This window comes from Phoxinus phoxinus (genome assembly GCF_949152265.1).
Source record: "Phoxinus phoxinus genome assembly, chromosome: 15".
In the NCBI taxonomy this organism is placed as follows: domain Eukaryota; kingdom Metazoa; phylum Chordata; class Actinopteri; order Cypriniformes; family Leuciscidae; genus Phoxinus; species Phoxinus phoxinus.
Genome location: NC_136890.1, coordinates 542501 through 558582, shown reverse-complemented (window position 1 = coordinate 558582; position 16082 = coordinate 542501). Strand labels below are relative to the sequence as shown.

The window sequence follows — 16082 nt, the reverse complement described above, 5'->3', positions numbered from 1 at the left end:
AGCAGTGTTTCCTCTTCGCTCTTCCTTTACAGCACAACTGTGTTTCTCAGTCTCACACACTTCCAGATTTAGAGGTTCTCCTCAACACTGGTCAGAGCTGAATACTGTACAGCTGATGCCGTCACTGAGTTTAACTCGTTCAATTAATTATGGTCATGACGAGCCTTCAAAATCTCACTGAACCTTAAAAAGTTTTTTTTTTTTTTTTTTAAATGGCATAAACTAATTATCATATTGTAAAATATCATAGAAAGGAAAAGAGAATTTGTACTGAGAGGATTTTTTTCTTTATGTGATTACCTGACCATGGAATGATTTTTCAATTTCCAAATTATTAAAGTCATCATGAAATAAAATGGACGATTCTTGTGTCTTCTTTGAATATTGCAGTGTTTATTATGAATGTTTTATCCTTGCACATCATTATGTCACTGTAAATATGCTTATAATGTACAACTTTTAACATTTACAATATATACACAGTGCTATTATAACTTATTAATTGCAACAGTTTTCATTAAATGTCAGTTATTCTGTTTTACGTCTGATAATAATCTAACGTGCCATAAAACTTTGTAAAAACTGCTTCTCTGTACAAAACATATGTAATAATTTCAAATGCACTCATTATAAATCTGTGCAGCACAGACAGACAGACGTGTCGCAGTCACAGATATCATGTCTCATGCTCAATTATTCTGATTGTGTTCTTGCCTTTAAATATGTATGAGTGTAAAGAACAGATGAAGTCCATATGAGCACTTTAACAACACACACACACACACACACACACACACACACACACACACACACACACACACACACTATAGATGCCGATAAAAAAACGTTGAACATTTTAAACTTTAACTTAAGACTGTATTATTTCTACTTTCCACTTCTTAGTGTGTGTGTGTGTGTGTGTGTGTGTGTTGTGTTCTCTTTAGCAGCGTGACAACATACTAAAGGCTGCTTTCACTTTATTTTGATGGTGCCTTTAAATATTCTGTTGAATATAAGTAACAATACACCAACATGTAAACTAACTCTCAGTAGAGTATTAGTAGAGTATTAGTAGAGTATTAGTAGAGTATTAGTAGAGTATCATTATCAGTAGACTGACTCTGTTAGGTTATGGTTAGGTGTTCGGGTTAGGAGAATAAGTTGACATGTAGTTGCAAAGTTACTTAAAGTCAGTACAGTAGAATGTGTGAAGTGGACCATCTAAATGAAGTGTCCCGATAGGCTTTATGAACAGTCACACTCCCCCTCAGCACTGATCATCACGCCGGACGGAGGGTCGTGAGCGCGCGATCTCTGAGGAAGCGGAGGCTCATCATCATCGCGTCACTCGCGCTCACGCGTTCATCAGGAAACAGTGTTTCCTCCCGGAGACTCGCGGTTCCCGGTGCTCGATGCGCGTCTCCGTGCATAACCCGCGGAAGCCCAGCGTGAGGAGACACGCGAAGCCCTCAGACAGGAGACATGCCTCCTCCTACAGTGCTGTCCTCTCTCGGGCTCTTAGCGGCGCTTTTTGCCGTGTTTTCAGCCGCTCTCCAAACGCGCGCGCTCCACATTCAACAAGACTTCGCGTCTCCAGAACGCACTAATAACTTCGTGGTGGACGCGGAGTCCGGGCGCGTTTATCTGGCCGCGGTGAACAGCCTGTTCCAGCTGAACGCGACGCTTGCGCGCGAGGTGGAGATGCGCACGGGACCCGTGCGCGACAACCCGCTGTGCCACGCGCCGCAGCTCCCGCAGGCGACGTGCGAGCACGAGAAGACGCTCACGGATAACCACAACAAACTGCTCGTGCTGGACCGCGAGCAGCGCGTGCTGGTGGCCTGCGGGTCCGTGTATCAGGGCTTCTGCGAGCTGCGGCGCGTGGACGACGTGTCGCGCGAGGCCGTGAAGTTCCCGCAGGACGGGGCCACGGTGTTCCCGAGCATGCTCAACATCGCGGCCAACCACGAGAACGCGAGCACCGTCGGGCTGGTGTTCCGGGGCACCGGCGGCACGGCACGGCTGCTGGTGGCAGCCACGTACACGGGCATGGGCACGGAGTTCTTCCCGAAGAACCACAGCAAAGAGGACCTGCGCTTCGAGAACACGCCGGAGATCGCGATCCGCGCGCTCGACACCGGAGACCTCAGCCGGCTCTTCACCTACGACATCAACCCGTCCGAGGACAACGTGTTCAAGATCAAGCAGGAGGTCAAGCAGAAGAACAAGCTGAGCTTCGTGCACGCGTTCGTGCTCAAGAGCTACGCGTACATCGCCATCAACAACGACGCGCACACGGGCGCGAAAGAGAGCCAGCCGAACAGCATCCTCGCGCGCGTCTGCCTGGACACGCACGCGCCGCGCAGGTCCGCGGAGAGCCGCAAACTCACCGAGTCCTACATCCAGATGGGGCTCCAGTGCGGGTCCCCCGGGAACATCTATCACCGGCTGCTGTCCGTGTTCCCCGCGGAGATCAGCGCGCGCGGCGCGGCTCTGGAGCCGCATGTGTTCGGGGTGTTCGGCGGCGCGCGCGGGCTAACGGCGGTGTGCGCGTTCCGCGTGTCGGATGTGGAGGAGATGATCCGTACGGCCCGCCGTAACTGCTCGATCGGCCCCAACAGTGACGTGCAGGTGCTGGACAGCGTCATCCAGGGGTCCGGGGCCGAGTGCGAGGGCAAGCGCGAGGGCAAGGGGACCATCGTGGTGAGATGCGCTTATTATCCTCAAAACATCACCTGTACACCTCAAACTCGTGCTTTAGAGTCACTTTAAAACGCACACTGTAAAGAAAAATGGGGGGTTTAACCAAATGTAGGATCAAATTAAGCAAACCCAAACTGTAGAATGTAAACATGTAATCGGGTTTATCCACATTTGACCCAGAAAGCATTGTTTAGACTGTATTCAGCGAACTAGAAATGGTCCTGTTACTTGTCATGAAACATCACCTATAACTCCTCAAACATGAACATATATGCTTTAAAGATGCTTTAAGATTAATTTCAACTTTTTCACTTAAAAAATCTGGATTTTTTAATCCAATAACAAACCCAATCGCAAACACGCATTGCCCTACTCCCTCTAACTCCAGTGTGAACTGGATCTGCTCCAGGAACAACAGTAGATCATGGCGAGTCTCGCTGGTGTCTGGAGGATCACGTGTACAGCTGAAGCTCACTTTAGAAAAGCTGCCTTACATTTGAATGTTTAATCGTTGGATGTTTACGTAATTTCTACTTAATAAACTGACTTTTTTTAAAAAAATAGTTGAATCTAGTATAACTTAAAATATTAAAAAGTTGAAAATTGCTTAATTTATTTCGATGGGTTAGAGCGATGTTATGTTGTCATAACTCATTGATAACCATATGTTGTTTTACACTCTTCTCCTTCTGCTGTGTTGATGTTTGATCAGAACTGTGTGAACAGCCTCATTATAATATACGTGAACTCAGAACATAATCTCAAACATTACAAGCGGATCTGATGTGGATTAAAGTCCTGCAACCCGCGAGAAGCAGACTCTGAAGTGTGTTAGTGAACGCTGCGGTTAGAAGAAGCACATGTCAGTCTGTGTGTGTGTGTGTGTTCAGTCTGTGTGTGTGTGTGTGTGTGTGTGTGTGTTCAGTCTGTGTGTGTGTGTGTGTGTTCAGTCTGTGTGTGTGTGTGTGTGTGTGTGTGTGTGTGTGTGTGTGTGTGTGTGTGTGTGTGTTCAGTCTGTGTGTGTGTGTGTGTGTGTGTGTGTTCAGTCTGTGTGTGTGTGTGTGTGTGTTCAGTCTGTGTGTGTGTGTGTGTTCAGTCTGGTGTGTGTTCAGTCTGTGTGTGTGTGTGTTCAGTCTGTGTGTGTGTGTGTGTGTGTGTGTGTGTGTTCAGTCTGTGTGTGTGTGTGTGTGTGTTCAGTCTGTGTGTGTGTGTGTGTGTGTGTGTGTGTTCAGTCTGGTGTGTGTTCAGTCTGTGTGTGTGTGTGTGTGTGTTTGGCTCTGGTAGAGTGTGTGTGTTTGCTCTGGTAGAGTGTGTGTTTGCTGTGGTAGTGTGTGTGTTTGGCTCTGGTAGAGTGTGTGTGTTTGCTCTAGTAGAGTGTGTGTGTTTGCTCTGGTAGAGTGTGTGTGTTTGCTCTGGTAGAGTGTGTGTGTTTGCTCTTGTAGAGTGTGTGTTTGGTCTGGTAGAGTGTGTGTTTGCTCTGGTAGAGTGTGTGTTTGCTGTGGTAGAGTGTGTGTTTGCTCTGGTAGAGTGTGTGTGTTTGCTCTGGTAGTGTGTGTGTTTGGTCTGGTAGAGTGTGTGTGTGTGTGTGTTCAGTCTGTGTGTGTGTGTGTGTGTGTGTGTTCAGTCTGTGTGTGTGTGTGTGTTCAGTCTGTGTGTGTGTGTGTGTGTGTGTGTTCAGTCTGGTGTGTGTTCAGTCTGTGTGTGTGTGTGTGTGTGTGTGTTTGCTCTGGTAGAGTGTGTGTGTTTGCTCTGGTAGAGTGTGTGTTTGCTCTGGTAGTGTGTGTGTTTGGCTCTGGTAGAGTGTGTGTGTTTGCTCTAGTAGAGTGTGTGTGTTTGCTCTGGTAGAGTGTGTGTGTTTGCTCTGGTAGAGTGTGTGTGTTTGCTGTGGTAGTGTGTGTGTTTGGTCTGGTAGAGTGTGTGTTTGCTCTGGTAGAGTGTGTGTTTGCTGTGGTAGAGTGTGTGTTTGCTGTGGTAGAGTGTGTGTTTGCTCTGGTAGTGTGTGTGTTTGCTCTGGTAGAGTGTGTGTTTGCTGTGGTAGAGTGTGTGTTTGCTCTGGTAGTGTGTGTGTTTGCTCTGGTAGAGTGTGTGTTTGCTGTGGTAGAGTGTGTGTTTGCTCTGGTAGAGTGTGTGTTTGCTCTGGTAGAGTGTGTGTTTGCTCTGGTAGAGTGTGTGTGTTTGCTCTGGTAGTGTGTGTGTTTGCTGTAGTAGAGTGTGTGTGTTTGCTCTTGTAGAGTGTGTGTTTGGTCTGGTAGAGTGTGTGTTTGCTCTGGTAGAGTGTGTGTGTTTGGTCTGGTAGAGTGTGTGTGTTTGGTGTGGTAGAGTGTGTGTTTGCTCTGGTAGAGTGTGTGTTTGCTGTGGTAGAGTGTGTGTTTGCTCTGGTAGTGTGTGTGTTTGCTCTGGTAGTGTGTGTGTTTGCTCTGGTAGAGTGTGTGTTTGCTGTGGTAGAGTGTGTGTTTGCTCTGGTAGAGTGTGTGTTTGCTCTGGTAGAGTGTGTGTTTGGTCTGGTAGAGTGTGTGTTTGCTCTGGTAGAGTGTGTGTTTGCTGTGGTAGAGTGTGTGTTTGCTCTGGTAGAGTGTGTGTTTGCTGTGGTAGTGTGTGTGTTTGGTCTGGTAGTGTGTGTGTTTGGTCTGGTAGTGTGTGTGTTTGCTCTGGTAGAGTGTGTGTTTGCTGTGGTAGAGTGTGTGTTTGGTCTGGTAGTGTGTGTGTTTGGTCTGGTAGTGTGTGTGTTTGCTCTGGTAGAGTGTGTGTTTGCTGTGGTAGAGTGTGTGTTTGCTCTGGTAGTGTGTGTGTTTGATCTGGTAGTGTGTGTGTTTGCTCTGGTAGAGTGTGTGTTTGCTGTGGTAGAGTGTGTGTTTGCTGTGGTAGTGTGTGTGTTTGGTCTGGTAGTGTGTGTGTTTGCTCTGGTAGAGTGTGTGTTTGCTGTGGTAGAGTGTGTGTTTGCTGTGGTAGTGTGTGTGTTTGGTCTGGTAGTGTGTGTGTTTGCTCTGGTAGAGTGTGTGTTTGCTGTGGTAGAGTGTGTGTTTGCTCTGGTAGAGTGTGTATTTGCTCTGGTAGAGTGTGTGTTTGCTCTGGTAGAGTGTGTGTGTTTGCTCTGGTAGAGTGTGTATTTGCTCTGGTAGTGTGTGTGTTTGCTGTGGTAGAGTGTGTGTTTGCTCTGGTAGAGTGTGTGTTTGCTCTGGTAGAGTGTGTGTGTTTGCTCTGGTAGAGTGTGTGTTTGCTGTGGTAGAGTGTGTGTGTTTGCTCTGGTAGTGTGTGTGTTTGCTCTGGTAGAGTGTGTGTTTGCTCTGGTAGTGTGTGTGTTTGCTCTGGTAGTGTGTGTGTTTGCTCTGGTAGTGTGTGTGTTTGGTCTGGTAGTGTGTGTGTTTGCTCTGGTAGAGTGTGTGTTTGGTCTGGTAGAGTGTGTGTGTTTGCTGTGGTAGTGTGTGTGTTTGGTCTGGTAGTGTGTGTGTTTGGTCTGGTAGAGTGTGTGTGTTTGCTGTGGTAGTGTGTGTGTTTGCTCTGGTAGTGTGTGTGTTTGCTCTGGTAGTGTGTGTGTTTGGTCTGGTAGAGTGTGTGTGTTTGCTGTGGTAGTGTGTGTGTTTGCTCTGGTAGAGTGTGTATTTGCTCTGGTAGTGTGTGTGTTTGCTGTGGTAGAGTGTGTGTTTGCTCTGGTAGAGTGTGTGTTTGCTCTGGTAGAGTGTGTGTGTTTGCTCTGGTAGAGTGTGTATTTGCTGTGGTAGAGTGTGTATTTGCTCTGGTAGAGTGTGTGTTTGCTCTGGTAGAGTGTGTGTTTGCTCTGGTAGAGTGTGTGTGTTTGCTCTGGTAGAGTGTGTATTTGCTGTGGTAGAGTGTGTGTTTGCTCTGGTAGAGTGTGTGTGTTTGCTCTGGTAGTGTGTGTGTTTGCTCTGGTAGAGTGTGTGTTTGCTCTGGTAGAGTGTGTGTTTGCTCTGGTAGTGTGTGTGTTTGCTCTGGTAGTGTGTGTGTTTGCTCTGGTAGTGTGTGTGTTTGGTCTGGTAGTGTGTGTGTTTGCTCTGGTAGAGTGTGTGTTTGCTCTGGTAGTGTGTGTGTTTGCTCTGGTAGTGTGTGTGTTTGGTCTGGTAGAGTGTGTGTGTTTGCTGTGGTAGTGTGTGTGTTTGCTCTGGTAGAGTGTGTGTTTGGTCTGGTAGAGTGTGTGTGTTTGCTGTGGTAGTGTGTGTGTTTGCTCTGGTAGTGTGTGTGTTTGGTCTGGTAGAGTGTGTGTTTGCTCTGGTAGTGTGTGTGTGTTTGCTGTGGTAGTGTGTGTGTTTGCTCTGGTAGAGTGTGTGTTTGCTCTGGTAGTGTGTGTGTTTGCCCTGGTAGAGTGTGTGTGTTTGCTCTGGTAGTGTGTGTGTTTGCTCTGGTAGAGTGTGTGTTTGCTCTGGTAGAGTGTGTGTTTGCTCTGGTAGTGTGTGTGTTTGCTCTGGTAGAGTGTGTGTGTTTGCTCTGGTAGTGTGTGGGTTTGGTCTGGTAGAGTGTGTGTGTTTGCTCTGGTAGAGTGTGTGTTTGCTCTGGTAGTGTGTGTGTGTTTGCTCTGGTAGTGTGTGTGTTTGCTCTGGTTGTGTGTGTTTGCTCTGGTAGAGTGTGTGTTTGGTCTGGTAGTGTGTGTGTTTGCTCTGGTTGTGTGTGTTTGCTCTGGTAGAGTGTGTGTTTGGTCTGGTATTGTGTGTGTTTGCTCTGGTTGTGTGTGTTTGCTCTGGTAGAGTGTGTGTTTGGTCTGGTAGTGTGTGTGTTTGCTCTGGTAGAGTGTGTGTTTGGTCTGGTAGTGTGTGTGTGTTTGCTCTGGTAGAGTGTGTGTTTGCTCTGGTAGTGTGTGTGTGTTTGGTCTGATAGAGTGTGTGTGTGTTTGCTCTGGTAGAGTGTGTGTGTGTGTGTGTGTGTGTGTGTGTGTGTGTGTGTGTGTGTGTTTGGTCTGATAGAGTGTGTGTGTGTTTGGTCTGGTAGAGTGTGTGTGTTTGCTCTGGTTGTGTGTGTGTGTTTGCTCTGGTAGTGTGTGTGTTTGCTGTGGTAGAGTGTGTGTGTGTGTGTTTGGTCTGGTAGAGAGTGTGTGTGTTTGCTGTGGTAGAGTGTGTGTGTGTGTGTGTGTGTGTGTGTGTGTGTGTTTGGTCTGATAGAGTGTGTGTGTGTTTGGGCTGATAGAGTGTGTGTGTGTGTTTGGTCTGATAGAGAGTGTGTGTGTTTGCTGTGGTAGAGTGTGTGTGTGTGTGTGTGTGTGTGTGTGTGTTTGGTCTGGTAGAGAGTGTGTGTGTTTGCTGTGGTAGAGTGTGTGTGTGTGTGTGTGTGTTTAGTCTGATAGAGTGTGTGTGTTTGCTGTGGTAGAGTGTGTGTGTTTGGTCTGATAGAGAGTGTGTGTGTTTGCTGTGGTAGAGTGTGTGTGTGTTTGGTCTGGTAGAGAGTGTGTGTGTTTGCTGTGGTAGAGTGTGTGTGTGTGTGTGTGTGTGTTTGGTCTGATAGAGTGTGTGTGTGTTTGGTCTGATAGAGTGTGTGTGTGTTTGGTCTGGTAGAGAGTGTGTGTGTTTGCTGTGGTAGAGTGTGTGTGTGTGTGTATGTGTGTGTTTGGTCTGATAGAGAGTGTGTGTGTTTGGGCTGATAGAGTGTGTGTGTGTTTGAACTGATAGAGAGTGTGTGTGTTTGTTGTGGTAGAGAGTGTGTGTGTGTTTGGTCTGGTAGAGAGTGTGTGTGTTTGCTGTGGTAGAGTGTGTGTGTGTGTGTTTGGGCTGATAGAGTGTGTGTGTGTTTGGTCTGATAGAGTGTGTGTGTGTTTGAACTGATAGAGAGTGTGTGTGTTTGCTGTGGTAGAGAGTGTGTGTGTGTTTGGTCTGGTAGAGAGTGTGTGTGTTTGCTGTGGTAGAGTGTGTGTGTGTGTGTGTGTGTGTGTGTGTGTGTGTGTGTGTGTTTGGTCTGATAGAGTGTGTGTGTGTGTTTGGTCTGGTAGAGAGTGTGTGTGTTTGCTGTGGTAGAGTGTGTGTGTGTGTGTATGTGTGTGTTTGGTCTGATAGAGAGTGTGTGTGTTTGCTGTGGTAGAGTGTGTGTGTGTGTGTTTGGGCTGATAGAGTGTGTGTGTGTTTGGTCTGATAGAGTGTGTGTGTGTTTGAACTGATAGAGAGTGTGTGTGTTTGAACTGATAGAGAGTGTGTGTGTTTGAACTGATAGAGAGTGTGTGTGTTTGGGCTGATAGAGTGTGTGTGTGTTTGAACTGATAGAGAGTGTGTGTGTTTGAACTGATAGAGAGTGTGTGTGTTTGAACTGATAGAGAGTGTGTGTGTTTAGTCTGATAGAGTGTGTGTGTGTTTGAACTGATAGAGTGTGTGTGTGTTTGAACTGATAGAGAGTGTGTGTGTTTGCTGTGGTAGAGAGTGTGTGTGTGTTTGGTCTGGTAGAGAGTGTGTGTGTTTGCTGTGGTAGAGTGTGTGTGTGTGTGTGTGTGTGTGTGTGTGTGTGTGTGTGTGTGTGTTTGGTCTGATAGAGTGTGTGTGTGTGTTTGGTCTGGTAGAGAGTGTGTGTGTTTGCTGTGGTAGAGTGTGTGTGTGTGTGTATGTGTGTGTTTGGTCTGATAGAGAGTGTGTGTGTTTGCTGTGGTAGAGTGTGTGTGTGTGTGTTTGGGCTGATAGAGTGTGTGTGTGTTTGGTCTGATAGAGTGTGTGTGTGTTTGAACTGATAGAGAGTGTGTGTGTTTGAACTGATAGAGAGTGTGTGTGTTTGCTGTGGTAGAGAGTGTGTGTGTGTTTGGTCTGATAGAGAGTGTGTGTGTTTGCTGTGGTAGAGTGTGTGTGTTTGCTGTGGTAGAGTGTGTGTGTGTGTGTGTGTGTGTGTTTGGGCTGATAGATTACAGTCTCTCGGATCACAGGAGGTCACGCTCTGAGGGAGAGGACCCGTGAGAAACCATGACTCCCCCGCTCCAGTTCCCGTCACCCTGCCGTGAACCTCTCGATACTCAGGCCTCAAGATCCATCAGTGTGTTCAGGACACACACTCTTTACATCTGTGGCTTCAGCCGCGGTGTGTGTAGCCTACTTCTGCTCTTCCGACGCAGTGAATAAATGTTGCTGACGAAATAACACCGTCCTCTAAACAATGCTGGGTTAAAATCAACCGTTTCTGGGTTATTTGGCAACTCAGTGCTGGGTTAATACTGCACAGAACTGGGTTATGTTTACCGTTGGGTTTTATACATTAACCCATTTGCTGGGATGTTTTTTGACAGTGCTGGGTCATTTCAGTTTAAATAATACAAATGCACTTTAAAATCTCTGTAACACTGTAACACACACACTCTAAAAACTGCTGGGTTGTTTCAACCCAATTTTGGGTAAAATATGGACAAACCCAACCGTTGGGTTAAAAATGTAATGTAAAAATTTAACTCAACGTTTGGGTTTGTCCATATTTTACCCAAAATTGGGTTGAAACAACCCAGCATTTTTTTGAGTGTAGGAACAGTTCAACAGTGTCCAGTTGTAACCGGTTTGGCACAGACTATCCAACATTGGGTTACACTGACCCAGCCCTGAGTAGACATGTGATGACCCAGCAGCCGAGGGACAGAAGAACTACCCAGCACTGCGGAAGAATATTACAAATAACCCAATAAAATGACCCAGCAAGCTGAACCCAGCAGTTGGGTTAAAAAATGACCCAGCATGTAGAGTGTGGTGTTTATAGCCGAACATGCAGTAGCTCTGCTATACAGCTCCATCACGAGCGCTCGTGTCCTGGACATCAGCGTGATCGCACAACAGTTCAACAGCAACTTTTTAGACACAACATTATCAATTTAGACAGTTTTTGCAACAAAAATAATTCCAAACAAAGCGTTCCATTTTTGAACAAATTGGGAGAGTGAAACTGATCCAGTGACTGGTTAATGAAGAGGTCACGTGCCTCTGTTAGGAATGAATCCGCACACAGCTTCTTCTTCGGATTGGACGGATATAAACGTGCCGATGGTTGTTGTGTTGCAGCTTCAGCCGGAGCAGTTGAACTGTGGGGCCGCGCACCTCCAGCACCCGCTGGCCCTGAGGAGGCCCCTGAGGGCCCGGCCCATCTATGAGGCCCCGGGGCTCAGCTCCATAGCGGTAGACAACGTCCACAACCACACCGTGCTGTTCCTGGGGACGAGCTGGGGCCGGCTGCGCAAGGTGAGGTCGTCCTGCAGTACACACTCACTGAACACATGATTCCCTGTGAACTCTTCAAAGGGGGAAAGACTTCTTCACAAGAAGTAAAATAAGTGTCTGATGTCCCCAGAGTGTGTGTGTGTGTGTGTGTGAAGTTTTAGCTCAAAATACCCCACAGATCATTTTTATAGCATGTTTTTTGAGGGTGAGCAAAAATGCGTTGTTTTGTGTGTGTCCCTTTAAATGCAAATGAGCTGCTGCTCCCAGCTTCGTGTGTGTGTGTGTGTGTGTGTGTGTGTGTGTGTGTGTGTGTGTGTGTGTGTGTGTGTGTGTGTGTGTGTGTGTGTTAAGCGTGCAGGGCAACCACCCAGTAGAGCATTACAATAATCTAGCCTTGAGCTCATGAACGCATCAACTAATTGTTCTGCATTTGTCAATGAGAGCATATGACGTAATTTAGATATATTTTTAAGATGGAAGAAAGCGGTTTTACAGATACTAGACACATGACTTTCAAATGAAAGATTGGTATCAAAGAGCACACACACACACACACACACACACACACACACACACGCACACACACACACACACACACACACACAGGTTCCTAACCGACGACGAAGACTTAACAGAGCAGCCATCAAGTGTTAGACAGTACTCTAGGTTATTACGTGTGGAAGTTTTTTGTCCAATAATTAGAATCTCTGTTTTTTTCAGAATTTAGTAGTAGGAAATTACTAGTCATCCAGTTTTTTATATCAGCTATGCATTCCGTTAATTTTGTGAATTGGTAGGTTTCGTTAGGTTTTGAAGAAATATACAGCTGAGTATCGTCGGCATAACAGTGAAAGCTAATCCCATGTTTCCTAATGATATCTCCTAATGGTAGCATATACAGAGTGAACAGCAGCGGTCCTAGTACTGAGCCTTGTGGTACGCCATACTGAACTTGTGATTGATAAGACATCTCTTCATTTACTGCTACAAACTGATAACGGTCAGATAAGTATGATTTAAACCATGCTAGTGCAATTCCACTAATGCCAACATAATGTTCGAGTCTATTTAAAAGGATGTTGTGGTCAATGGTGTCAAATGCAGCACTAAGATCCAGTAATACTAATAGAGAGACACAACCACGATCGGATGATAAGAGCAAATCATGTGTGACTCTAACAAGAGCTGTCTCGGTACTATGGTACGGTCTAAATCCGGACTGAAAATCCTCAGATATCATTTCTTTCAAGAAAGGAACACAGTTGTGAGGATACTGCTTTTTCTAATATCTTTGACAGAAAAGGCAGATTCGAGATCGGCCTGTAATTGACTAGTTTTGTAGGATCAAGTTGCGTTTTTTTAACAAGCGGTTTAATCATAGCTAGCTTAAAGGTTTTTGGTACGTATCCTAGAGACAAAGATGAATTAATGAAACTCAGGGTGGGTCTATGCTCAAACTGCAGTGTCAATCAACAGTCGTGGGCGGGGCTTGTGCGATTCTACATTCTCAGAACAGCTCGTTCTGAGACAGTGCTTATGATTTATGGGGATTTGAAAAAAAAAAACACTGGTTGGATTTTTGTCTTCATAGGGTGGTTGTGTACACACACTGCCAACACACATTTATGTAAAAGTGAATTTTGCATAATAGGTGCCCTTTAACACAAACCATGTGTAAGTTCATAAGTCGACAGCATTGCTGAGTATTTTCTGCTTAAAACAACACGTCTCAAAAACACGGTTTGAAATCGCTGGTGTTTCTGACGTCACAAACTACCTTGTAACCAATCAGATCAACGTGTGATCGTCAACGAGTGAGTGAGTGGAGGCGGGGCTCACTTGCATATTCATAGAACCGCAAATACCAAATGAGGCAAGGGTGTCGAGTTACATTCAAGATATTTCAAGGCATGAAGAATTTTTTTTGGTGATCAAAGATGATGATATGATTGACTACACTGGACTTTAAGACATGATAGTTTATGTATCTGATAACTGCACAGCTGTGATTGACTGCAGTGAAGCTACAGCACATAGAAACACATCTTCTAATATTTGTTCATTTTCGGTTTACGAGTGTTTGCCTTGTACACACACTCCATTTAAAGCATTCCTGTCTGATCAGGTGGTCCGTCTTCGTGTGTGTGTGTGTGTGTGTGTGCACTGCTTCTGTACACAGACGCTCAGCTGTACAGACCACAGAGTTTGCTCAGGATGTGTTCAAGCACCGCTGGTTTCTGTGGTGTGTCTGGCATGAGGAACTGGAGTGTGTTCTGGTGTAGTTTCGGTTGTCTGTGGTTCCCGCTCCATGAAGATCTTTTAACACCCTTGCAATCTTTCCATCCCAAAAAAAGTTACAGAATTTTACGTGTATTGTTATGAAAATACACAAAAATACTATTTTTAATTTTTAAATGAGATTTATATTTTTTTTAAACACGTTTACTCTAAAATTTTGCCAAAATAACATTAGCAGACTTTAAAATAGCAGAATATGGGCACTTCATAACATAAATAAAACATCATGTATCATGTTTCCGAAGCCAACGCAGTTGAATTCAGGTTTTACCGTTCTTTATGTTTGCTTTGCACCGACACACACACACACACACACACACACACACACACACACACACACACACACACACACACACACACACACACACACACACACACACACACACACACACACCCCAACTCACACAGACCCAGAGAGAAACACTGTTCATGTGCCTGAGGAAACATCTGCGACTCTGAAGCCACGGAACGAAAGAGGCGTAATGAGGGCCAGACTCCGGGAAGGGTTGGGGTAAGGTGTGTCGCGGCTCCTAACGAGGGCCAGACTGCGGGAAGGGTTGGGGTAAGGTGTGTCGCGGCTCCTAACGAGGGCCAGACTGCGGGAAGGGTTGGGGTAAGGCGTGTCGCGGCTCCTAACGAGGGCCAGACTGCGGGAAGGATTGGGGTAAGGTGTGTCGCGGCTCCTAATGAGGGCCAGACTGCGGGAAGGGTTGGGGTAAGGTGTGTCGCGGCTCCTAACGAGGGCCAGACTCCGGGAAGGGTTGGGGTAAGGTGTGTCGCGGCTCCTAACGAGGGCCAGACTGCGGGAAGGGTTGGGGTAAGGTGTGTCGCGGCTCCTAACGAGGGCCAGACTGCGGGAAGGGTTGGGGTAAGGTGTGTCGCGGCTCCTAACGAGGGCCAGACTCCGGGAAGGGTTGGGGTAAGGTGTGTCGCGGCTCCTAACGAGGGCCAGACTCCGGGAAGGGTTGGGGTAAGGTGTGTCGTGGCTCCAAACGAGGGCCAGACTGCGAGAAGGGTTGGGGTAAGGTGTGTCGTGGCTCCAAACGAGGGCCAGACTCCGGGAAGGGTTGGGGTAAGGTGTGTCGCGGCTCCTAACGAGGGCCAGACTCCGGGAAGGGTTGGGGTAAGGTGTGTTGCGGCTCCTAACGAGGGCCAGACTCCGGGAAGGGTTGGGGTAAGGTGTGGTGCGGCTCCTAACGAGGGCCAGACTCCGGGAAGGGTTGGGGTAAGGTGTGGTGCGGCTCCTAACGAGGGCCAGACTCCGGGAAGGGTTGGGGTAAGGTGTGGTGCGGCTCCTAACGAGGGCCAGACTCCGGGAAGGGTTGGGGTAAGGTGTGTCCCGGCTCCTAACGAGGGCCAGACTCCGGGAAGGGTTGGGGTAAGGTGTGTCGCAGCTCCTAACGAGGGCCAGACTCCGGGAAGGGTTGTGGTAAGGTGTGTCCCGGCTCCTAACGAGGGCCAGACTCCGGGAAGGGTTGGGGTAAGCTGTGTCCCGGCTCCTAATGAGGGCCAGACTCCGGGAAGGGTTGGGGTAAGGTGTGTCGCGGCTCCTAACGAGGGCCAGACTCCGGGAAGGGTTGTGGTAAGGTGTGTCCCGGCTCCTAACGAGGGCCAGACTCCGGGAAGGGTTGGGGTAAGGTGTGCCGCGGCTCCTAACGAGGGCCAGACTCCGGGAAGGGTTGTGGTAAGGTGTGTCCCGGCTCCTAACGAGGGCCAGACTCCGGGAAGGGTTGGGGTAAGGTGTGTCGCGGCTCCTCGTCGCAGGAGTGAGTGCCCGCAGGTCTAGAGGCGATGCAGCCGAGCTCTTTGTGTTCAGACTCAGAGATAAGGAACATCTGCTGTGAAGAGGCAGAAAAAGCTTTTTGTTCCGCTGCCAACACACACTTGACTGCTCAGATGTAGTGGCTCTGCTCACACACACGTGTGTGTTTGACAGAGAGAGAGACATCACATCTAACCTGATGATGATGCTTCTTAAGACTCTTTCAAAAGAGTAGCCATACACTCATCCCACTGTCGGGTAGTGTAGTGTTTGGTTATGTTTTGATCATGTGTGTTTTCTGTTTCTGTCGTTCCTCAGCTTGTCGTCTCTGGTCATATTTCTGTGGATTTGAACACAGAAGCTTTACCACCCCACTATCCTGATATATATTCACTGTAATGAACTCTCAAAGCATCAGTCATTAATGTTTAATCTGCAGATGTGTGTGTGTGTGTGTGTGTGTGTGTGTGTGTGTGTGTGTGTGTGTGTGTGTGCGTGTGCGTGCGTGCGCGTGCGGGTGCGGGTGTGTGTGTGTGTGTGTGTGTGTGTGTGTGTGTGTGTGTGTGTGCGTGTGCGTGTGCGTGCGCGTGTGCGTGTGCGTGCGTTCGCGTGCGTGTGCGTGTGCGTGCGCGTGCGCGTGCGTGTGCGGGTGTGTGTGTGTGTGTGTGTGTGTGTGTGTGTGTGTGTGTGTGTGTGTGTGTGCGTGTGCGTGTGTGTGTGTGTGTGTGTGTGTGCAACGGCGTATATGAGTGTTTGAAGTGCTTGTATTCTACACTTTATTCACATATAGGAAAAATAAACTTTCCAGAAAGATCAGGTTGATAACCTGTCACTCACATGAGATCCACCAATAGCAAACCACAACCATCCAACCATCCAATCAATTCCCCACAGACACAATCAAGCCCCGCCCACATTTGTTCTTGTTCATTCATTCTTTCAACAATCAAAGACTTTAATATCTTTAATTTCTCCACAATTGAATATCGCCAGGACATCAGAGAAACCATTGTGTGTGTGTGTGTGTGTGTGTGTGTGTGTGTGTGTGTGTGTGTGTGTGTGTGAGAGTGTCCTGTTGGGGCTTTCATGATGCCACTGATGGGTTCAGGAGTGTGTGTAATGTTATTTGTTTGGTGAGATAAGCTTATTTGAGGATCTGTGTTAGTAGTCTAATTCAGTTAGAGCTCAAGCTCTGCTCGTTTTTCTGT

The 16082-nt window shown here is 47.3% G+C and overlaps 1 protein-coding gene across 1 annotated transcript in view; it reads left to right on the top strand.

Annotated features, from left to right (window-relative positions):
• Positions 1-1363: 1363 nt before the first annotated feature.
• The window catches only part of plxnd1 (plexin D1), a 91698-nt gene continuing 76979 nt past the window's right edge, over positions 1364-16082 (top strand). The window contains exons 1-2 of the mRNA XM_079638832.1: positions 1364-2703; positions 10659-10835. Coding sequence (XP_079494958.1) covers positions 1483-2703; positions 10659-10835 — 1398 coding nt within the window. The 5' untranslated portion in view covers positions 1364-1482. The remainder of the gene's footprint in view (positions 2704-10658; positions 10836-16082) is intronic.